Raw genomic sequence first — 25,100 nt, 5'->3', positions numbered from 1 at the left:
GATACATACATACACACACACAATGGAATACTACTCAGCCTAAAAAAGAATGAAATAATTCCATTTGCAGCAACATGGATGGACCTAGAGATTATCATACTAAGTCAGAAAGAGAAAGACAAACACCATAAGATGTCACTTACATGTGCAATCTAAAATATGACACAAATGAACCTATCTATGAAACAGAATCACAGACTTAGGGAACAGACTCGTGGTTGCCAAAGGGAAGGGGGCTGGAGGAGGGATGTACTGGGGGTTTGGGATTAGCAGATGCAAACTATTATATATAGGATGGATAAACAACAAGGTCCTACTGTATAGCACAGGGAACTATATTCAATATCCTGTGATAAACCATAACGGAAAAGAAGAGGAAAAAGAATGTGTATATATATGTATAACTGAATCACTTTGCTATACAGCAGAAATTAACACAACATTGTAAATCAACTATACTTGAATAAAATAATATTTTTAAAAAAGAATTATAGGTCTGGACTCAGATCATTAGGCCCATGTTTCTGGTCTGGGGGAGAGGGAGGAAAGATAAAACTCTCCCATATGGTCCTGGAACTGGTCATGTTTAGAATCATAACAGACCTGGCACAGAACTGTGTGGTATTAAAACTAGGAAGTGAAGGGTCTGTACCAGAAATGGTAAAGAAAATGATGGTTCAATTTCTGATTCAAGAAGGAGGATAGGGAGAGTCAGATTTATGCAGGGAGGTTCAAGAGACCCTAAAGTCAAGCGGACAGAGTATTAGGAGCTCAGGACACTGGTGTTATAGCCAAGATAATGAGAAAGAAAGGGAAATCTTGCCTTCACTGTCCGTGAGAGCTCTACAAACCCTGCTCAGCTTCTTCCTTATCCAAGAGTTTCTTTTAATGAACTTAAGGTATATTTCCCAGCTCTTGTCTCATAAAGCTTACTGGCACCTAGGCACTTCCTGGCACCTACCACATGGTAAATAGAGGCAGAACCATAAAATGACATACAGAGATCATTTGGGGATCTATTTTGCATGAATAAAAAATAGTATGTGTTAACAATTGTAGTTTGCCACCAGGTTGACCCATCTCGAATGTTTTAGTATACCTCAAAAATAGTTTTTGCACACTTAAAATGTGTACCCTGACCTAAAAGAATTATCTTTATAATACTAATTTAGTGAATCATAGAATCAAGGCTGGCGATCTAGGACCATTTATCTTAGATTTTACTGAGATTGTTGTAGATTCAAAATTTGGATTCAAGTGAGTGAGATGCTATCATTTTTCTTTTAAGGAAAAGAAATCAAGAGAATATCTTACAGTTTGCCCATGTCTGTAAGAATTGCTTCAAAAGAAAATCTCTAAATTTGTCAGAGGCTTAGATCATTATTTGGTGAATTGATGGGTATAACTAGAGAAACATGGACCAGTTGAGACGTGACTGTCCCTGAATTGAATATTTAATGTCACCCTGATTATTAATGCATGATCTAAAGATTTAAAAGAAATTAAGTAACTTATTTATTTCAAGTTATTTGGCTTCTGTGCAACTCTCCTTATTTTGAAAAAATAAGTAAACCTAAAAATTTCCTTAGGACTAATTCATCTATTGTATATGGTTTGTTGCATCATTCTGTGATTGGATTATATAAAAGGCTTTAAAGTTCATGTAAAAATGGCATACAGGTGGTTTTTTCAACCTTGGAACCATTGACATTTTTGGTTCAGATTAATTCTTTATTGTAGAAAGTTGTCTTATGTATTGTAGAATTTTTAGCAGCATCCCTGGTCTCTCCCCACTAGATGCCAGTAACACCCACACCCCAGTTTTGAGAACCCAAACTGTCTCCAGGCATTGTCAAAAACTCCCCGGTTGAGAGGCATTAGTAGACAGTAACCAAGCCATCACTCTATAGCATATGTTTAGCATTAAGGAATAGAAGAGGGATCCTATTAATAATAAAACCATTTCTTTAATAGCTGAATTTTGAAGTAAATTAATTGGTGTATTTTTGAGTGGTGCATTATTATGCCAGGCTTTCTAAGGAAGCCCATCATTTAGATATAAAACAGTCTTCCATAAAGGACTCCTCTCTCTGTTCCTACAGCTCTTGTGTATCATGTTGTCGATATCAGGCTATGGTTGCAATAAGAGTATTGTATTATTGACTCTGCTCTTCAACCAGAGATTGCATGAAGAGCAGCAATGATGGAGTTACATCTCAGAAGGGAAAGTGAATTGGACCTTATCTTGGGACCTCCATGAATTAGCTAGATCACCTTCAAATCTCTCAGCACACCTTTTGTCTAGATAAATCAGACTGCTTACTTTTCCTTAAGGTCAAGAAATGTGAGTTATTTATCTTTGTCTCTGCAGCTCTGGCACAGGATAAATAGATGCTTTAAAATTGGATGAATAAGTTGAATCTATTTGTTGATCTTGTAGGCAAGGAGTTGGCATATGTTTTTATTGTCTGTTCTTCCTTTTTTCTCCTTTACCCCTACACTTTGATTCCTGAACATTTCTTCCTGGCCTGAATTACTCACAGATATCCTATTCTGTCCCTTCACTGACTCAAAGGATGGCCAAGACTTTGTTGCTTTGCCTTCTATGAGCCCAAGAAGAGCCCAGAACAAAAAGGCACTAAGGAATTTTAATGCAGGACATTGAGGACAGTGAGAAAAATATTGGATTATTTCAGCATCCACCATGATTGTGATAAAATTGTTACTGCTACAAATTATCAAGGCAAACTTTTTTAAATTATTTTTTTCACCTTTAATGAATTTCTACATTAGAATGCCTATAAACGTGTTTCTCATGTTAAGTAATATTTAATGTATTCTATAACTCTAAAATATGGACCAATTTCCTATAGGACTTATTTTTCAAAATCAATTACCAACATTTTAAAAAAAATGTGTGGGGGTTGATAGCCTTAAAGAGCAAAGGACCCATAAATTATGAGAAATTAAATGATAAAGGCAAAGGGCAAAGGCTTTGGAATTGGGCAGAACAACATACTAATTGTCATGCTACCTCTTGTAAACTACAAGGATTTGGACAAGTTGTTTAAACTTACTGAGCTTTAGTTTCATTATCTTTAAAATTGGCCAGTGCAAACCTTAGAAAGTCACTATGAGAATTAGAGAAAAAATAAATTAGATGTTATCTAGGGTAATATTTGCATAAAGTAGGTGGTTGTAAGTCAGTCATAATCACAGTAAATGATTATGATTAGTGGTGATTGTGGAGGTGATGGTACTGATATTAACTAGGTGTGGCAGGGCCAAGGCTCTGCAAGGATTGAATTCTCTCTGGTCCTTTCTTACTCTTCTTTCTGGGTCAGGCTTAAATAGAACCTTTTCCTCTGTCCAGTGCCATATGTTGGTGCTTTTTTGGTTGTCAACTAATCCTTGCTAAGAAGCCCAGTCTCCCTTCCAGGGAGTATTTGTGTTTTAATAGAGGTATTCTTTAAGGTCAGATATAGGCTTAGGGATCTGAATAAAGATAGAAACTAAGGTAACACTACTCCATTGCTCTGTCTTTCATCTTTTCCTGATGATTTGCTTTCTTCACTCCAGGATCCCAAAACTATGTGTATCAGTTAGCCTTTGCTACATAACAAATTTCCCCCAAACTTGGAATCAGCAACAGTTTTATTATTTCTTGTGATTCTTGGGGTAGGCTATATGGTTCTTCTGTTCCAAACAGTGTTGGCTGGAGTCACTTATGTAGCTGCTATTAGCTTGGACCTCAGCTGGGACCAGAACATTCTAAAGATTTCACACATCTGGTGCCCTAATGAAGGAGGATGTAATGACTGGGAGTTGTCTAAGTTTCTCTCCCTCCCCCCCTGTCTATCTAGCTCCATCTTTATCTATCATTCTCTGTTATTCAGTAGTTGAGTTCTTGCTAATTTACATGAAGGCTGCATCCCAAAGAGGGCAAATACAGAGGCTTCATAAGTGCAGAAGTCACACAATATCTCTTCTGCCGTATTCTGTTGGTCAAAGAAAGTCACAGGACTAGCCCAAATTCAGGGGGAGAGGAAATAAACTCTGTGTTTTGACTGGGAGAGAGGCATGTATGGATAAGAATGTGAGGCTTGTTTGGTGGCCATATCTGCAGTCTACCACCCTCTGGGAAACCATTCCATCTCACCACATCTTCCACCTTCTCCTGACTCCCTTTTCATATTTTTTCTGTCAGGGTCAGTGGAATCAACGGTTTCTCAGTTTATAAGGGGTGAATGGTTGTCATCATTCTCTTTAATGCAGTATGTTTAGTGGAAAATACATGGTTTTTAGAGATATATAGACCTCCAAATGGATGCCAGAGGCACTTATTCCTGGTTGTGTGACACTGAACAAGGTACATCAGCTCTCCTACCTCATGTACTAAGTAGAGGGGATAAAACTTACCTGATAGGGTTAACATGAGGTTTATATTAATATAGTTTATCCACAGTGATTAACTGAAACACGATAGATGCTCAATAAATGCTAAAAATTCCTCTATTTTCCCCTGTTTCTACCTCTCTCTCCCAGTTTTTCTATCTGTTACCTTTTTCTGGAAGAGAAAAAATTTTGAAACTTTCTAAAAACCACTTATAATAATCAAATGCATTTGTCCTAAGCCCTCTGACAGTTTCCAAAAAAAAAAACTTCAAGCTTTATAGAGCATTTTGAAAATTACTATTCTCTTATGCTGATTGCCTTATTCTTTCCTGAAATTATCATGCTATTGCTACCCCTAAGCCTTGGCTCATGTTTCCTCCTGCCTAAGTAATCCATCTTCATTGTCTGTTCCTAGGTCCACATGAAATCCTTTTTCTTCTAAAAGATTGTGTTTCTGGTGCCTAATATTTACAACTTTGTGTTTTAATCTATCTCTTTTTCCATCAGTTTTATTCTGCATAATAATTTTTGGGGTTTTTTAAACCATCTTCCTCCCAGCTACTCACTCCAAATTTCACACACTATAATTACAACTAAACTATTGGCACTTTTCAATACAAACATGTTGACTTGAATTCTTCTACAGAACACCCAAAGAAGCATTAAAAACTTGTTTCAAGGGCCACACCATCCGTGCGAGATTCCAGAAACTGCATTACTCGATGTCTTGATAAATCCTGTAAGGGGAAGAATAAGCAGAAACTAATAGCAATGATTAGGGACAATTGACTGATTGCAATTTTTGAGAGGACAAAAGTGAAGAAAGCACATTATCTTGCTTGATTCATGCATTATTTTGTGTGATTAGAATTTCCATAAAAGAAACTCCTAACCAATATGTGACTAAGCATTTAAAAAAATAAATTGTGAATAAGAGAATTCTGTGTCTATCATAATACTTGTTATATTTAGAATATGCAGGAAATTTTTTTCATTAGTGTGTGTTGCTAGATTTATTTATGTCCTTGATAAATATTGTCAGAACTATGTCCTAAAAGAGTAAATAATTAGAGGCCAGTTCTTACCAATCCATTAGAGTTTTTATGACTAAACACCTTTTGTTTGGTCTTTCTGCATCTAAAATCCTCTAAATCCAAAAGCAAAAGTCAGTTCACATCTTTCCCGTGTAGATCATCCTAATATTTTTCTAAGAGTTAAAATTAAATTATTTAGCATGATCCCAGTAACCTGGGCCAAAAGTTTTCTCCCAGTTTCTCTGTTTTCTACTTAACTAGCAACACTCAACTGAAAGAAATGGAGTAAAAAGCAGAAATGCAGGGTCCTCTGGCAGATTGGTGTGTTATTTCTGATTTGTGTAGATACAGCTCTCTCAGTGAAATCGTTGGTGCTCACTAAAAGATAATTACCCCAGCCTTGGTCCAGTTATTTGACTTTATCTCTGAAAGACACTTTCATGAATTCAAAGGATTCAAAGAATCACTCATCAAAACATTTTTGTTTCTATGATATTTTCTGAAAATGTGTTTCTACCAGTATTATTAAGAAGCATAGATTTAAAAAAAAATAGAAATATTTACTCTTCCATTTGCCTCTCATCTTCCTCTGTTAACTGTTTGGTGAATATTTTTTCCGATTTTAATATTTACATATTTTAATTTTCAAATAAAGGGAGTGTTCACTTTTAAGAATCAAAATGGCTAGTGGTTTGGTACCTGCTTAGATTATAACCACAAATTTTGATGTCTTTTTAGTATGTTTTAAAACTTTTTTGTTATGAAAAATTTTAATCCAGAAAAAAAAGTAGAAAACATATTACAATAAAATCCCATGCATTCATTATCTAGCTGTAACAGTTATCAACTTTTAAAAGTAGATAGATAATCATCAAAAAGTCTACAAACAATAAATGCTGGAGAGGGTGTGGAGAAAAGGGAACCCTCCTGCACTGTTGGTGGGAATGTAAATTGAAACAGCCACTATGGAGGAGAGTATGGAGGCTCCTTAAAAAACTAAAAATAGAACTACCATATGACCCATTAATCCCACTACTGGACATATACCCTGAGAAAACCATAATTCAAAAAGAGTCATGTACCACAATGTTCACTGCAGCACTAGTTACAATAGCCAGGGCATGGAAGCAAACTAAATGTCCATCGACAGATGAATGGATAAAGAAGATGTGGCACATATATACAATGGAATATTACTCAGCCATAAAAAGAAACGAAATTGAGTTACTTGTAGTGAGGTGGATGGACCTAGAGTCTGTCATACAGAGTGAAGTAAGTCAGAAAGAGAAAAACAAATACCGTATGCTAACACATATACATGGAATCTAACAACAACAACAAAATGGTCATGAAGAACCTAGGGGCAGGACAGGAATAAAGATGCAGACGTAGAGAATGGACTTGAGGACATGGGGAGGGGGAAGGGTAAGCTGGGATGAAGTGAGAGAGTGGCATGGACATATATACACTACCAAATGTAAAATAGATAGCTAGTGGGAAGCAGCTACATAGCACAGGGAGATCAGCTCGGTGCTTTGTGACCACCTAGAGGGGTGGGATAGGGAGGGTGGGAGGGAGATGCAAGAGGGAGGAGATATGGGGATATATGTATATGTATAGCTGATTCACTTTGTTATAAAGCAGAAATTAACACACCATTGTAAAGCAATTATACTCCAATAAAGATGTTAAATAAAATAAAATAAATAAAAGTAGATAAATATAAATTTGCTCTAACAAATAACAAAGTGAAAAATTCTCGTCACTTTGTAATTTGATTTATTAAGTTTTGCAAAGGAATTTAATTGCTTTTTTATGGAAATTTAATCTTGATCTTCATACCTAGAATCTATCATAATTTTTAATACTTTTAAAATTATTATTAGTTTACTCAATCCCTCACTTTATTTCCTGCTGTTTTGCTGCTTGGACAGTTCAGACTTTTAAATTATTTTAGATAGTTGTTCTTCTCACTCCCAGGGGAAAAATACCTGCTCTTGTAAAAATCCTCTGGCATTATTCTGATTTCTTTTAACTCAATAAGGGGTCTATTCAAAGGAAATTGAAGTCCTGCCATTGAAGCTAAAACAATTCTCCTTTTGTCAATTTATCCAATTCTTGCAGCAAGGCTCCTCCCAAACTTTCCCCAGTTACTTAAATTCCTTAACCAGAACAACTGAAGTGAATATATCAACTACACGAATAAAGAAATCAGGGGCTTCCCTGGTGGCGCAGTGGTTGAGAATCTGCCTGCTAATGCAGGAGACACGGGTTCGAGCCCTGGTCTGGGAGGATCCCACATGCCGCGGAGCGGCTGGGCCCGTGAGCCACAATTGCTGAGCCTGCGCTTCTGGAGCCTGTGCCCCGCGACGGGAGGGGCCGCCATAGTGAAAGGCCCGCGCACCGCGATGAAGAGTGGCCCCCACTTGCGGCAACTGGAGAAAGCCCTCGCACGAACCAAAGACCCAGAACAGCCAAAAATAAATAAATAAATAAATAAATAAATAAATAAATGAAAAGAAAAAAAAAAGAAATCAACTAACACTAGTTACAGTTAGTAATTGACCTACCCCTATCTCTGTACTAAGTTATGAGTAACAAGATTTTTAAACAATTAATAATGTGTTTTCTAGACCAGCAATTATGTAAAGGATTATCCAGCATACTTTTCTACTAAGTGTATATTTTTTTTCCTAGTTTTGAAAAAAGTAGAATACTACTTTTTTTACTAACCTTTTCTTTTTATTTGAAGTATAGTTAATTTACAATGTTGTGTTAGTTTCAGGTGTACAACATAGTGAGTCAGTTATACACACACACACACACACACACACACACACACACACACACCCCTATTCTTTTCAGATTCTTTTCCATTAGGGGTTACCACAAGACACTGAGTAGAGTTCCCTGTGCTATACAGCATGTTCTTGTTGGTTATCTATTTTATATATAGTAGTGTGTATATGTTAATCCCAATGTCCTAATTAATCCCTCCCCCACTGCCCCCTCCTATCCCCTTTGGTATACTACTTTTTTATTTTGATTCAAGATTACTTATTCAGTAATTTCTATTTTTTTAAATGACAGAGTTCCTTCATTCAATAAAATGTCATTCAGAAATCCATTTTATAAAATAGACACACAGAAATGGGACTTGGCATGGTGTATTACCTGTTGTTTTTTTCCTGTTCCACACTGAGCACATTTCCATCCCTACAACACCTTCCCTAACCCCTGGAAATCTAAGGATCCCAATTAAAAAACACAGTTCCTCAATGACTTCATACTTGATAATGTTAAAATATTATGGTTATATATTTATGTGATAGATATTGTGATTCTGTTTTAATCATGTATATGAATATGTATATGTATGTAGGTAGATAGATAGATCAATAGGTCAGATAGAAAGATATGATGCCTTGAATTTGCCCCCCTAAAACCTGAATGAGTAAAGTGGATGGAAATAAACAAGTCAATACTTGTATTCATACTTGAAGCTGGGTGATGGTTATACCAGAGACAGAGTTCTACAGAGAAACAGAACCAGAACCAGTGGGGTAATATATATAAAAAAAAAAAAAAAAAAAATATATATATATATATATATATATATAAATATTTCTCTGATTTAAATATTCAAGATCAGAAAACAAGCTGCACACTCTAATTTGTCTTTTTTTGGTATATATGTTATACTCAATTAAATGTTTACTTCATAATGCAAATAAATAAACTAAAAATAATTACATCAGAAGTAGTGTAAAATATACATGACTCTGTAAAATATAGTCTCTAGTCTTATGCACAGTGGTCTTTAAGGATTTCTCTGAAAAATAGACTAAAAAAGACAAGAGGTGAAATCAATGATGTGATTTGTAAATGTGTAAATTTTTATATTTTATAATAAATTTTCTGGCACGTGACAGTCAAGTGTCATATTCCGACAAGATCAGTTCAGTGTAACAAATTTATAGTAGATGTGATACCAACCAGGGTTCTTGGCCTTCCCCAATCAATAGAAGTTGACTAGAGGCCAGACAAGAAGTTCAGGCAAGGCTTTACTGGGGCCCCTGCTACAGCAAGGGGGAGCGAGAACAAGCAACAGGTTCCCTTGCTTGCTTCCCGGGGGCAAGGGGCGAGCTGGTTCCTTACATGGGGGTGAGGGTAGGGGTGTGTCCCCGGGGTCAGGCCAGAGGGGTGGCTTAGGTGATCTGCCCACCCCTTTGGTGGTATTGTATGCAGGGTGCCTGTGCAGTACCCTGCTTTTGCTCCAGGCTCTTCAGAATTAGCAGTTGGGTTTTTTGGTCTTTTAGTATCTTGTTATCTGTAATTTGCCCCAACTGGGCATGCACCGCAGTTATTTTTAGTCCCTTATAGTTTCTTTGTATTTTGTTACTCGAGGAGACGTTTGTCCGGGTGCAAGCATTACAGCAAAGGGTCCCAGGTCCCATCCTGTCTCAGATGGAACTAGTATGTTTTGAGGAAGGATTCTTTTCCCAAATTGACACAGACTCTTGGGCTACCAACATCACTGAGATGAGACACCAGCTCCAGACTTCCATGCAGCTTGGATTCGCACATGTTGAAAGCAATTAAAAGGCCTCAATATGCTGCACTCAAAAAATCAGTAAAAACAAAGCAATATCCAGACGTAACCTGAAAATATCCCTTTCACTTTCTATTCTGAAATAGTTATAGATTCATGGGAATTTTCAGTCATAGTAGAGAGAGAGAAAGGTCTCAGTTGTTTCCAATGGTTACATCTTACATAATTATAGTATAATACCCAAACTAGGAAATTGGCATTGGGACATTATGTGTGTATAGTTCTATGCCATTTCATCACAAGGGTAGATTTGTGTGACCACAGCCATAATCAAGATACATAACTATTTCATCTCTACAAATATCTTCCTCTTGCTACCCTTATGGTGTCATACACCGCCCTACCCTCTGACTACTGCTGGTCTGTTCCCCACCTCCAATATTTAGAAAATGTTACATAAATAGAATCATGTAGTATGTAACTTTTTGTGATTAGCTTTTTTTAACTGAATATAATGCCCTGTAGATGTATCCAAGTTATGAATACATTAATATTTTGTTCCTTCTTATTCCTGAATGGTATTCCATAGTATGGATATACCACAATTTATTTAACCATTCACTGATTGAATGACATTTGGGTTGTTTCCTGTTCTTGGCTGTTACAGATAAAGCTGCTATGAACACTTGTGCACAGGTTTTTGTGTGGACATAAGTTTTCATTTCTCTGGGGTAATTGCCCAGGAATATAATTGCTGGTTTGCAGGGTTAAGTATATATTTAGTTGTTGTTTTTGAAGAAACTGCCAAACTATTTTCCAGAGTGACTATATCACTTTACATTTCTATCAGCAATGTGTGAAATACCCGGTACCTCCGCTTCCTCACCAGCATTTGGTATTGTCACTATTTTTCATTTTAGCTCCTCTGGTTGGTGTGTAGTGATATCTCATTATAGTCTCAATTTGCATTTCCCTAATGACTAGTGATGTTGAACATCTTTCCATATGAATATTCACCATTCTTGTATCCTCTTAAGTGAAATATCTCTTCGTATGTTTTGTTCATTTTCTAACTGGATTGTTAGGTTTTCTTAATGTTGAGTTTGGGGAGTTCTTTATGTATTCTAGAGATAAGTGATTTGGAAATATTTTCTCCCAGTCTGTACTATAAATGTGCCAATTTTGAAACTTACATGTATTATTAAAATTGAGCAATAACCACAGGAATTGTTTTGAATCAAGATTAACAGAAGATTTTGGGTTGAGGAAGAATGTTTTGTCACGGGAATTATTTTAAATTACCAGCACGTGGCAGTAATAAAAAGCTGACCAAATGTGGTTGGATTATTGTTTTAAAATTTTCTGCAGACAACACTTCTTATTGCCTACACCTGGTTTGGACGCTCCCACTGCCCTGTCCCAGCATACAACCCATCTGATAGATCCAGAGATTGGCAGGTTTTTGTGACATTCTCAGACTAGCAAAGTCACAGTAGACGATTGCAGAGTTCAGTATATGGAAAACCATAAAATACATAACCCAAAAATGTCTCCTAAAAGAAACTACTTAAAGATGTGTTCCAGCCAATAGAAATGATTCAGAATTATAAATCTAAGAATGTAGAAGTTATAAATTTGTGTCTTTCCTAAACCAGTTTGGACCCATTATGTATTAAATCCAGAGGGATTCTTCAATTCATGAAATAAGCCAAGTCCTGTAACAATTCACTACATTATTCTTCTTTCCCTTCTAGTCATTTCTATGTATCATAACCGTCAACTGAAAAAAAACGCACAACCTAAAAGTTGAGAGTTATGTTTTATATGGTGGACATTCTGAGGACTTAAGCCTCTGAACTCTGAGAAACTGTTCTGAAGAAGCAAGGGGGGTGGGGGGGGGTGGAGCCAGGATATATAGGATTTTTTTCAACAAAAGACCAGGTAGTTGTAACATAAAAAATTACTGTTAATTAAAGAAAACCAGAGATCTCAAGTTAAGGAACTTAGTCCTTTTCTAGGTATGGGAAGATGCAAGAGTCTGGGCTCACTGAAATCATTCCTTTGACATGCACCTCAGCTCTCTGGGGCCAGTATTCTGTGCTTTCTCATCCAGAGTCTCCTCAGGGTACACCATGGGGGTGGCTGCAGCAGTTGACTGCTAGATGACTGGCATCCTGTTTCCATCCTGACTTCCCTCAGGGCTCACCACTGGGGAGGCTGTAATGTGATGTCTTGATGGCTGCAACATCCTTTGTTTACTTATATGGAAGGTGGCAGTCTTAGCTCACATAACAAATAGTAAATTTTTTTTTTCTGGGGCATATCCTTTACCCCGCAGTTCAGAGGGTAATCATCACTTAAACACCAACCAGCTGTGTTTATTCAGACCCTGTGAACAAGGGTGAAGCTGCAACACTGTTGATGCAGGTCAGGATCTCTAGGAAGCTGGTCTGAGATGGAGATTGCAGGAAGTTTTTAGGGAATCCTCTTAGGCTCAACACTTGTATAAAGGGAGAGAAGGAAGGAAGGAGCAGAGGAACAAGTTGGGCTGCAATGAAGTTGCAACAAGATATTCTGCCCACTCCAGGTACACCACCAGCTAAAGCTGTGTGTCCTTCAGGGTTGGACAGGGGGACCTCCTGTTACACACCCATATTGACCCATCATTGAATGCAGGCTGCTCTGGGAAAGGGGCATGATCTTGATCAAGGTCACTTCCTTCAGCTGAAGGCAATGCCAGAAAGGACTGAGGGCTAAGAGGTGAGGGCTCTGGGCCGGCATACTCCCAGCCACCGCAGACTTAACCCTTTTTTTAAAAAAAATTTATTTATTTTTGACTGCATTGGGTCTTCGCTGCTGCACGCGGGCTCTCTCTAGTCACGGCGAACGGGGGCCACTCTTCACTGCGGTGCGCGGACTTCTCATTGCAGTGGCCCCCCCTTGTTGCGGAGCATGGACTCTAGGCGCATGGGCTTCAGTAGTTGTGGCACGCAGGCTCAGTAGTTGTGGCTCGCGGGCTCTGGAGCGCAGGCTCAGTAATTGTGGCACACGGGCTTAGCCGCTCCACTGCAGGTGGGATCCTCCTGGGCCAGGGCTCGATCCCGCGTCCCCTGCACTGGTAGGCAGACTCCCAACCACTGTACCACCAGGGAAGCCCAAGACTTAACCCTTTTAATTCTGAGGGGGCATCTGGATGTGTAGCACAGCATCACTACAATTCCGCCAGCAGAATCATTCAACGTTTTCATTTCCCATCACGGAAGCAAGGCTTAGTTCATGAACAAATGACCATTTGCATTGCAACCTTTAAAAGAATATTCTATACATTTTGAAAATAATTTTATATATATAATATATGTATATATTATATATATATAATCCATATTGAATGAACTGAGTTACAGACATTTTTCTTAATCAAGTAAAGCTACGATCCAGTCCCATGTCTTTTGGCAGATATTTTTCCCTATCTAAAAATCTGTGATTATTCTGTGTTAATTATATTTAAGATTAGTTACATGATATGAGTTCAGTGATGTGAAAAAAAGAAAAGAAAGAAATCCTAGAACAAAATCAAAAAATAAATCCACCAAAATGTTAAATTATTTCTGGGAGATGGTATTATGAAAGAGATTCATTTTCTGCTTTATATTGTTTACACTTCTAAATTTTGTAAAATGTAATGTATTATTTTTTAATATTCAAGGAATAATTGTATATGTTATGTAGTTGCAAATGAGTTAGTAAAAAAATAAATGCAGTAAAAAGTTAGAAGGAAATACATGAAATCATTATTGAAAACAACCAGGCATTCTTTATTTCTTTATTTTTCTTTATTTTCAAAAATTTCCATAATGGGTTTACATTGACTTCATTTTCCATTTTGGGGGAAATTTTTGTCATTTTATAAATTGCAAAAACTATGAAGCCTCTAATGTCACCTCATTAAATATGAGTTTTCCCTTGGTTACTCATAGATATTGTCTATAAAGTTAAAGAAAATTCCTTCCTTCTATTGCTTGCTTATTACAAAGTTATTTTTTAAAAAAGAATATTTATGGAATTATGTTTAAAAAGTCAGTGTTTACTGAGATAATGACATGGGTTTTCTTCTTTATAAATCTGATGAATTATATAATGATTTCCTAAAATGGAACCATCCTTGGAATAAATCCCAATAAGCATGGTACATTTTCTTTTAATACACTTCTATATTCAGTTTACTAATGTATTGTTTAGGATTTTAGCATGTATATTCAAAGTGGTATATAGTTATCTTTTTGTATTATAGTCACCTAGTTTTGGTATCAGACTTTTCTGGACTTGTAGATTGAATTCAGAAATTTTCAGGCTTTTTTGTTCTCCAAAGCTTTAAAAGAATTATTTGTTCCTCCTCCTACACTGTTGGTGGGAATGTAAATTGGTGCGACCACTATGGAGAACAGTATGGAGGTTCTTAAAAAACTAAAAATAGAGTTACTGTATGATCCAGCAATCTCACTCTTGGGTACATATCTGGAAAAGATGAAAATTCTAATTTGAAAAGATACATGCACCCCAGTGTTCATAACAGCACTATTTATAATAGTCAAGACATGGGAGCAACCTAAATGTCCATCAACAGATGAATGAATAAAGAAGATGTGGTGTAATATATAATGGAATATTACTCAGCCATAAAAAAGAATGAAATAATGTCATTTGCAGCAACATGGATGGACCTAGAGATTATCATGCTAAGTGAAGTAAGACAGAGAAAGACAAATATCATATGATATCACTTATATGTGGAATTTTAAAAAGGATACAAATAAACTTATTTACAAAACAACAATAGACTCACAAACGTAGGAAACAAACTTATGATTACCAAAGGGGAAGTGGGGGGAGGGATAAATTGGGCATTCGGGATTAACAGATACACACTACTATATAAAAAATAGATAAAAAACAAGGACCTACTGTATAGCACAGGAAACTACATTTAATATCCTGTAATAACCTATCATGGAAAAGAATCTAAAAAAGATATATATATATATATATCTGAATCACTTTGCTGTATACCTGAAACATTGTAAATCAATTATATTTCAATAAAAAAATTACTTGTTCCTTTAAGGCTTGATAACACTGACCTTTAAAACCATCTGAAATAGCCTTTAGTGGGGGTGATAAGCAGTATGAACGAAATGGTCTCTTTCTCTACTTCCTTCCATGGTTATTGGTCTACTCAAGGTTTTTACCACTTTGGGGACCTATTTTGGGAATTAACTACCCTCCCCAAAGTATTCATTTAATCTAGAAAACTATGCTGATAGATTTTTGCACAAAGTAATCTCATCATTTTAAAAGTCTTCTCAATTTATGGTCCTTTTTAAAATCTTAACATTATTGATGTTGTCTCTATTTTTCCTTGAATACAATTGCCAGAAGTTTAACACTTTTATCTTCCTTTGGTTTTATTGATCATATAGTTTCTAAACTTTCTTTTCCATTTCATTTATTTCTTTCATTTGTATATCCTTCTGGTTGACTCTTATTTGGTTTTCTCTTATAGCAAGCCATAGTTATGGAGGTGACCATACAGGTTTATCCTGTGTCTGAGAGACCCTTTCATACAAGACTATGATTTAACAGGACACATGGCTGCCCAACTAGAGACTGTATTCCCCAGCTTTGTCTACAGCTCAGTGTGGCTGACATAGTCTGAGGAAAAGCGAAGTGGACTTCTGCCTACCTTCTACTTTCCCTTTTTCTTCTCTTCTTCCCATTCTCTATATCCCAACCCTCCAGGACTTCTTTGAGTTCTTCCGAGACACTGAGCTCCCTTCTGACCAAGGTTCTGACACCTTTTATTTGCTCTCAGGAATGTTCTTCCCTCTGCCACGCCTCATCTTATTAATAACTCTTCCTCCTTCAGGTTTTAACCCTGAGTCATTCATCTTAAGCAATTGATGCCTCACCCCTAACCACCCCGACTCTAAGGAATCTGGTCAGGTCCCATTGCTACATGGTCCAATTCCACTTTAGTCTTGTCCTTTATTTGTTGTGAAATATTTTTTACATTCAAAAATATGATATCTGTAATACATATAATATGAAAATATTCTTAAAAATCCCCATACACCCCAAATCCAGTTTAACAAAACAGAATTTTACTAATTCCATTTAGTAAGGCACATGGTAACCCAGCTAGAGACTACGTTTTCCAATCTCTGCAATTTGCTGTAGTCATATGATTATGGGTAGTTTTGTAGCACATACATTTCCCTAGATGGTATATTACTTAGTTTTGCATGTGTGTGAATATTATAAAAATGTTGCCATGTTGTCAGTGCTCATCTTTATTGCTTTTGTACTTAGCATTGTGTTTTTGAGATCTTTCTGTCCTAACAGGTAGGGGCACCATTTCATTCATTTTCCAATTATTCTCACTAAGGCTAGTTTAACATCCTATGTCATGACTATACAACCATTGTACTTAGCATTGTGTTTTTGAGATCTTTCTGTCCTAACAGGTAGGGGCACCATTTCATTCATTTTCCAATTATTCTCACTAAGGCTAGTTTAACATCCTATGTCATGACTATACAACCATTTATACATTTCTTTTTTGTTTATGGACATTTGGCTTGTTTCTAGTTATGCACACAAGCACACTTGTGTTTCAAGTGTATTTCATATGTATATTTTATGTGTTTGTATTTATATGAAAATTATGAATTTCACTGTCAAGACTTTTTTTTTTATTTTAAATGAGTTGTTCCCAACTCTATTTTTGATTTTTTTTTTTTCATTTGGGAGCTACCAACCCAGGACCATTTTAAATTCATTCCTTTGCCTGGGAGATTTCCAATCACCTAAGTGGAATGATTTTCAGTCCCAATCTTGCATGAGGGTTAAATCATGATTAAAACTTTTCAAGGAAACTTTTTTTTTTCCTTCCACTTAGAGCCAAGACCAACACACATACATTTCTCTGACATTTCCCTTTGAGGGATTATTTTTTAAGATTATAAAATTCTTGTTGTTTGATTTGGAATATCTCACCCATAATTAGATTTCTCCACAGAGAAGGGATTTGGCTTATTGACTGTCATAAATCTCTAATCTGGTCCGTTTTGTAGTTAGCATTGTAATTCCATCCGTCATTTTCATACCGACTGACATTGCATAAGCAGCCTGCTGGCCTTTCCTACCACATTCCTGTAGACACTATCTTAAAACTCTGGCAGTTTTCCCATTTAAATATATGTAAAAATTACACCCTGATCGACTAATTATTACATTTTCAGATGCTACTTATAAGACTTCTATGCAGACCAAAAAAACTGAACACATGAAGACATAACCTTAACTTTTAGTAGTACAATAAAATGTGCTTTGTTCAATCGAGTTTCCAAAAAAAAAGTACCCCTTTTGATCTTCTATGTTGTGTTTTTTTGTTAATCTGTTTTTATTGATTCAGGTCTATAGTAATATATTCTATTTTAAACATTCTTTCAAAGTTTGAAGCAAAAGGTGAGCAATGAAAAAACATGTAACATCAGATTAGACTTTTGCCATGAATAAAACATCCTATTTTCTGGTCATTAAAAACATTCCAGTGTGGACTGAGAATGGGGGGCGGGAATTAAAGTCATTGAAACACCTGGAGATCAGGCTCAGAGGGGCAGTGACTATGACATATTTGTCTACGTGACACTTAACACCAAGCAGCATTTGAACATTGATTTAAGTCATTAAAGGACTTGGGCTACATGTGGAAGTAGAGAATTTAGACCAATCTGGCTTCACAGACTGGCTCTACTCCTAACTAGCCATGTGGTCATGTGACACGATATTAGACCTTTCAGTTTTCTCCTCTATAAATGGAGGATAATAATGCTTATCTCACTGAGTATTTATGAAGATTAATTGAAATCGGTTAATACTGAGGATCTAGAACAGGGCCTGGCACACACTGGCCATCAATAATAGTTACATGGCTTCCCCAGTGTAGCAACCAAACCAAATCATTTTTTTGAAGAGGAATCAAACAGCCTTCAAAGTACTACAGAGATTTGATGATGAAGCTTAGATAAATAAGTTTTTAATTTTTATATTTTGCAATTATTGTCATATATATAGAATTTATTAAGCATAAAATTATATGTTCACCAACTGACCAAATAAACACTAAATGTTTCTTCATTTCATTGAGTCAATTTATATACTTCTCTTTGGCAGTAGGCCTTTGGAAAGAAAATAAAATAGCTGGATTCTTACCTAATTTTACTAAAATAGAGTCCAATTGGATTACAAATTTAAATGTTTAAAATAAAAAAATGAAGACATAAACATGTTGGAAGAAAGCAGACATAGATTTTTTAAAATAATTTTTGAGTGAAGACAGTTTGGTTATGCAGGACATAAAGTCTAGACACCAAAAATTTATAGATGATAAGTCTGACAACATAAAAAATGTAAAATTTTTATACAGCATAAATAAAAATCCAAGGTCAAGTAACAAAAAGGGAACATTGTCAACAGCATATGTGATAAGAAAATGGTAACTTATATACAAAGAGCTCATGCAAATAAATAGAAAGTACCAAGTTAATTTCAAAATTGGCAAAAATAATATGAATAGACTTCATAAGAATAAATGCAATTGGACAATAATATTTAAGCGAATGCTTATCCACACTCATCATTTTAAAAATGCAACTTCAAACAATGTTATGGCATCTTTCAGCTATTAAAATGTTAGGCTACTCTTATTTTATATTTCATAATTTTGATGTCTGTGGTAAAGCAGGCACATCCACTCAATGTTGCTGGGAGAGTAAGTTGCTGGAATTAAATTTGGAATATGTATACCAAAATTTGAAATGTACATATCCACTCCTAGTAATTTATTTACTGACTATCTTGGCATACCAATGCACAGCTCTATGCATTTAAGAATTTTCATTGCAGGATTATCTACACAGATTTTTAAAAAATCCTGGATAAACCTAAATGTTCATGATAGGGAAATAGTAAAGGAAACAAGAGTAGTTATATCCTTAACATGGTACACTCTTAGCTGTAAAAAAAAATGGCAGAGAACTATAATGTGCAAATTAGAAATGATTTACATTACTTTGAAGTGGAAAAAGTAAAATATAAATAGTTTTTATTGCAAACTTCCATTTATGCAAAGAAATAAATATAAATGTGGATATAGCATATGTATTAGATATTTTTCTGGAAAAAATTGAGAAAAAAAGGTTGAAAGTAGAATTAGGGATATGAATGTGGAACAGCCAGAGGGAAGGAGTAAGATTTTTTTGCTTTATGCTTTCCTGAACTGTTTGAAAGTTTCTCTGTGCTCTTGTATGTTTTACTTTAATTTAAAAAAATAATGATGTTAATATGACGATAAAAATAAATAAATTGTAAGGAACTAAAATTAAATTAAATGTCATTAGGAGCCAGCAAATAATTTTAGGTGTTGAAAAGCATGTACTATGTGCTCTTAAGAAGGAACTGCCAAAATGACATTCTTGGGGTCAAATGATACATTCACTGATGCTTAATGAGTTTTATTTTCCCCCAGACAAAGCCAAAGGAAGATCAAGAACAGGGACCCACTTTGATTCAGCCCGGAGACGGAGCCGAGCGGTCCTTTATCACATCTCTGGCCACCTGCAAAGAAGAGAAAAGAACAAATTGAAAATAAATAATGTAGGTGGTGTGTGTGTGTGTACACAGGAATGCTAGACTTTCCCTTGGTGGCAGTGTTTGATTCACAAAAGAAAGCCTCCAATTACGCATTTATTGGCTTTGCTAGATTTTTTTTCCACTTTGGCTTGTGCTTTCCTATAAAAAACAAACTGGAACAGGTCAGCAGTCACGAGGCATTTCTGTAATAAAAATGATTAATCATAGTGTTATCACAGCATAGAATATTATTTCAGTCAGTACAATATGGTACTAGGGACACTGCAAATGGGACTGGTTACATTTTATGAACAAGTTATATTACACATCCATAGTTTGTTGGTTAAAATTTCTCAAATTTAATTTTAGCTCCATCTATTTTGCACTTTATCTAATTTCACTGAATGCTTTCATCCAGGGGGACCATGAACAAATCAAAGTCATTACTTTATTTGGAAAATTTACATTTTATGCAACACAGAGTTGGAAATTTTGCACCTTGGAACTGGGTTTGAAATGACATGCCATATATTATATGGGTTTTTTAAAAGTCGCACTCGTAGTAAATTATGGTAGGGGTCCTCTCTGAAACCTGGTGGTTATCTGTCAACTGTGACTATAAAAGGTGACTCTGTAGTGTTTTAAGTGACACACGTCCTCCAGGATTTCACAGTTAATTTTATCATTGGTTCTGAGAACTAAGAGACTTCACTCGGAGATCCAGAACTCTGTCTGTTTGGTTGTAGATATTCAAAGATGATTTTTCAAATGATGGTAGTGTCATTAATTTGCCTTGTGGAATCTCCAGAACATACAACTTTGGGAGTATGTGTGACTATGGGCAGCAGACATCAAGACTCAGGGTCTAACTTGCCAATGACTTTAGAAAAAGTCATATCAAACAACCATTGCTGTTTTGGAATTGATCTAGATCCCGAGGTTCTGGGAGTTAAGGACACAGGAGAGTCTTTGGCATCTCATTGTACACAGAGAGCTTGAGAGTACCTAATCTGACATATGGATGCTTTGCTAAAGCAGTCATGCATCAGACACACAAAGTATCCACTTACCTGATTTTAGTGAGCAAAGATGCGTGAGCCCAGGTGTAGAGCACGATCTGACATGAAAGCGCTGCCAACCTGGTTCTGCTTCAGTGGGATTCCCCTCTGGAAGCCAGACAAGCCATTTCCATCTCTTTGTGCTCCAGGACCGTCACCCATGTTCGTGCTGATCTGCCACGCACCGCTGTTAAGAGTCACATTCTGTTTAGTTTGTCTTGGCTTAATATAAAGATTTTCTAGGGACACCTGTATGTCACATTGGTTTCCTGAGAGTCCAGGGATAGACTTCAAACCGTGCACACCACTAGATCTCTGAATCCTTCCCCTGGTTCCTTGTTATACCTGCCTTCAGTTACCAAGTCAGCCTTAGTGACAGTAAACAAGTTCTAGGAAGAAACAAAGGTAACCACACCTGGGGTTGATTCTATGCAAGCCAGCCAGCAAAACATCTAAACAAATATTAGCCTGAGATTCTGTAATGCTGAAAGATGATACTGTTCTAGCATTTAGTCCAGAGTCATTTAAATGTACCAAGTATTAGTGAGCTTAAAAATGCATTCACAGAACATGCTGTTTTTCCCCTTTTGATTCAACAAACTACAGAACAGTACTTAAAAATCTTATTTAAAAAATCATAACTCCCACCGCTTGGCTAATTTGCTAAATTGCATTTATTTAAGAAGTACAAATATCAGGGTGGAGCATTAAAATAATACATGGTAAGGAAGGGTGTCAAATCAGCACAGTGAATCTGACAACACAGGTAACATCTTATTTCTGAAAAGGAAATGTGGAATCAGGACTGGCCCTGTTCACCATCTCTTTTCAAGGAGAACAGGGCAGAATGACTAAAAGACAACAGAAAGAGAGAAGAGGGAAGAGGAAACAATGATGTGAATGATTTACTGGCTAGACAATCAGTCTTTGGGGAATTCTGGATATATTAACATTCATGTGCCCAAAAAAAAGACTTCTTAATATTTTTGTAGCTCTTTGCTATTTACAAATTCCTTTTGCTGTTATCATATCATTTGATCCTTACAGCAAGCCATTACTAGATATGATTTTTATTCGTTCCAATTTAAAGATGGAAAAGAACAACTTATTTGAGATCTCAAAAGTAGAACCAGCAGATGTGGGACCCATCCATGAATCTTCTGACTCAAAGCCACGGTGCTTCTGCCCCTACCTTGCTGCTTCTCTGATACAATTCTGTGGAATAGGAATGTATGATTCAACTCAGAACAAATTAGCTCATCGGGCCATTAGCAAGCTCTGAGAATCAGGATGTAACACCCTTTAATCCTGGCTCTAACTTTGCCACATGGTACCTCTTGGAAAAGGTTTTTAATTTCTGGTTTCCTTGATTTGTTACTCTGTCTATTACATGACATTGGGATGAGGCAAATGTCTTCAACCCAAAGATCACATGGGAGCCTTGGGAGCTTGAAGGGACAGTGCTTTAGATGCCCACATATGACCAACAGGGTACCGGGCTGGTAGTCATCGAAGGCATATGCTACCTTGCAATTACTCAGCGTAATGACTGTAGAAACATTTTCCCATCCCTTTGTTCATTTGGATGTTAATTTCAAAGACATGTTGCAAAAATAGTTTAGGAAACAGTTACCTTGATTAGGCTTTGGCCTTAACTACTCTGTTTTAGTTATACATAGGGTAGAGGTTAAACTACTCAAACACCATTGGTACTAAACAGTAGGCTTGAAAATTAATAAATAATATATATAACTAACATCAAGGATGGTTGGTTGTATTATTCTTTAGGCAAACTTCATAGGTTTCAGGGTTATAAATAATACGCCTTTTCCCCCTTACTTGCTAAAAGCACACTTTCCAATTGTAAGAAATTTTCTTCCATTCAAAAGGTTTTTGATAAAACTTTACAAGTAGAGAAGCAGGAGGAGAAGCACATCTCTTTTTTTCACTCAGGTGATTGTGTCAGGATGTATGCAGAATTTGAATGAAACACCTTTTAAAATTTAAGTCTAATCTGAGATGTATTGGATTCTCAGTATCTTTTAAAATAATTTAAATAATATATTTTAAGTAGCCTATAAAAATGAAATAGTGTGATTTATTTTCTGATTTGTGGAGATAACTATTACATTGCTGACCTTTTTCATCAGCATCACTAATGCTTCATATAATCAACATAATTCAATAAAAAAAAAATACTTTACTTCTTGAGTTTTCCGAACCTTCACTCCTAGAGCTGGCTTGTCCCTCAAATAAAGTAAACATTTCATTTCTGTAACATGATAGAAAAAGACTTATTTGGATAAAAATTGAGAAATTCTTCCATGGCTTTTGGTTATGTGTTATCGTAGTAAATATTTGAAAAAAAAATCGTATTGGAATCCATCATGTCCTATTGTAAATAGAAGTGCTTGTCAACCTTGAGATTTATACTTATGGACCCCAACTCTCTCTTCTCCGATGCACCAGCCTCAGCTTTGATGAGAAGCCCAACAGGGGTTACTTTCTTCTTCCTTCCTCAGTTTTATGTCATAATCCACCTTTGGAACCTGTTCCTAGAAACCAGAGAATGAGGCAAAGGAGGCAGGTCAAGTCAGGGAATTGAATGGAGCATAGACACGATGGCAGATGGGCATCAAAGAACGATCTGGAAGGAGTGAAGCAGGCCCTCCCTCACCACAAAATCCTGGCTTTATGAGGTGCCCTGTGGGATGAGTGAGACTATTAACAAGAAGTAGAAACGTGTGTTGTAAATGCCTACCAAAGAGAGATGCAAGATAGGAGAGGCATTCATATTAAGGTAGCAGAAATATTTGGGCACTGAGGGTCACCACTAAAGAGCTTATGTTCCTGATTGCTCTGAACCTTTCTTGAATTTCCAAGTACTTTAGGAATCCCTGAACATATCACATTAATTTGCCCTTCCTTCAATGCCAGAAACAAGAAAACACACTGTGACCTGCAAGTAACAGTATTCAAGAACTTTGAACTGTTCTGTTCATTCAACGTAACTTTCAAATTTAAGTTTCCATTACCTATCTTGTATTTCTCATTAATTGAGGTCAAAGCAAGGTCTGCAAGTATCTGGTCAGAGGCTGTCAAATTGCCACACATGCTATTGTTGGGCCTCCCTTTGTCTCACAGCAATAAAGAGAATTGTTCCTCAATTTGGACTGCTTTCAAAGTGAAGGGCTTTTGCAGTTATAAAAACTCCAGCTATTCTTCTGCATTTAATCAGCTGCACAGTGAACATTGCCTTTCTCCTCCCATGACTTGAATAATAACTGTTAAGTAACTGTTTCTTGCTTTGCCATCTTAACAAGGGCTAGCCAGTGCCAGAATAAATCTATGTCCATCAAGGTTATGAGATTTGGGTTCCCAGCTGGAAACTTCACCAACAACCATAATACAAAATGCAAGTAGTCAGCACAACCTGCTTATAGTTTGAAAGACATGTTAACAGCTATTTACAATTGAATTGATCATATAGCTCTAACCTTTTGAGAAAAAAAATGGTACCTTTGCTGTTATTAGAAGTATTTCAGGCCCAATATATTCTTTAGATAATGACTGTCATCTCAAAACTATAAGTATACGGAATGTCCCCATGACAGTAGGAACATAACTGTATCTTTGTGTTTATAATGTATGTAGGCTTATACTTGCAACTTTGGATGTTTCTAGGTGACATTTTAGGTAGTGATCTTTTTATTCTTCATGAACAAAATCTGGATTAGTCACTTTTTAACACTGGTGACTACACTCTGAATATTCCTGTCACTTATAACAAAGATCTCTGCCCGATTTTAACATAATTAAAAGTCTACTTTTTGCATCACCAACTTCTAAAAGTCACTTGTAAGATGTATTGACATTGTTGGGAGATTAGGATTGACATATATACACTAATAGGTATAAAATGGATAACTAATAAGAACCTGCTGTATAAAAAAATAAATAAAATTCTAAAATTCAAAAAAAAAATAAAGATGTGTTGACATTGTATGTATAAATAATTCTCCCCATGTGTTTAAGTCTTTGTGTTCCTTATTTCTAATGTTGTGTTTCTCCCTTCTCTCCTTTTTGTCTTTATCCACAGAATGTTTTTGTAGATAAACCAGCATTTCCGGAGTATAAAGTTTCTGATGCAAAAAAGTCCAAATTCATACTTTTGCATTTTAGCACTTTCAAAGCCGGCTGGGACTGGCTTATTCTATTGGCGACGTTTTATGTTGCCGTGACCGTACCTTACAACGTTTGCTTTATTGGCAATGATGACCTATCGACAACTCGGAGCACAACAGTCAGTGACATTGCAGTGGAGATTCTTTTTATTATAGGTAAGAACCCACGGCTGTTTTCCTTGGAGAT

General features: G+C 36.2%; 1 protein-coding gene across 1 annotated transcript in view; it reads left to right on the top strand.

Annotated features, from left to right (window-relative positions):
* Nucleotides 1–25,100, top strand: part of KCNH8 (potassium voltage-gated channel subfamily H member 8) — a 276,697-nt gene that overhangs the window by 70,110 nt on the left and 181,487 nt on the right. Inside the window, exons 5-6 of the mRNA XM_057545662.1 lie at nucleotides 19,568–19,695; nucleotides 24,829–25,069. Of these exons, the coding sequence (XP_057401645.1) occupies nucleotides 19,568–19,695; nucleotides 24,829–25,069 (369 nt within the window). The remainder of the gene's footprint in view (nucleotides 1–19,567; nucleotides 19,696–24,828; nucleotides 25,070–25,100) is intronic.

This window comes from Balaenoptera acutorostrata, chromosome 4, assembly GCF_949987535.1.
Source record: "Balaenoptera acutorostrata chromosome 4, mBalAcu1.1, whole genome shotgun sequence".
Lineage (NCBI taxonomy): Eukaryota > Metazoa > Chordata > Mammalia > Artiodactyla > Balaenopteridae > Balaenoptera > Balaenoptera acutorostrata.
Note: the sequence above shows the minus strand (reverse complement) of the source record. Positions and strands in the feature narration are given on the sequence as shown.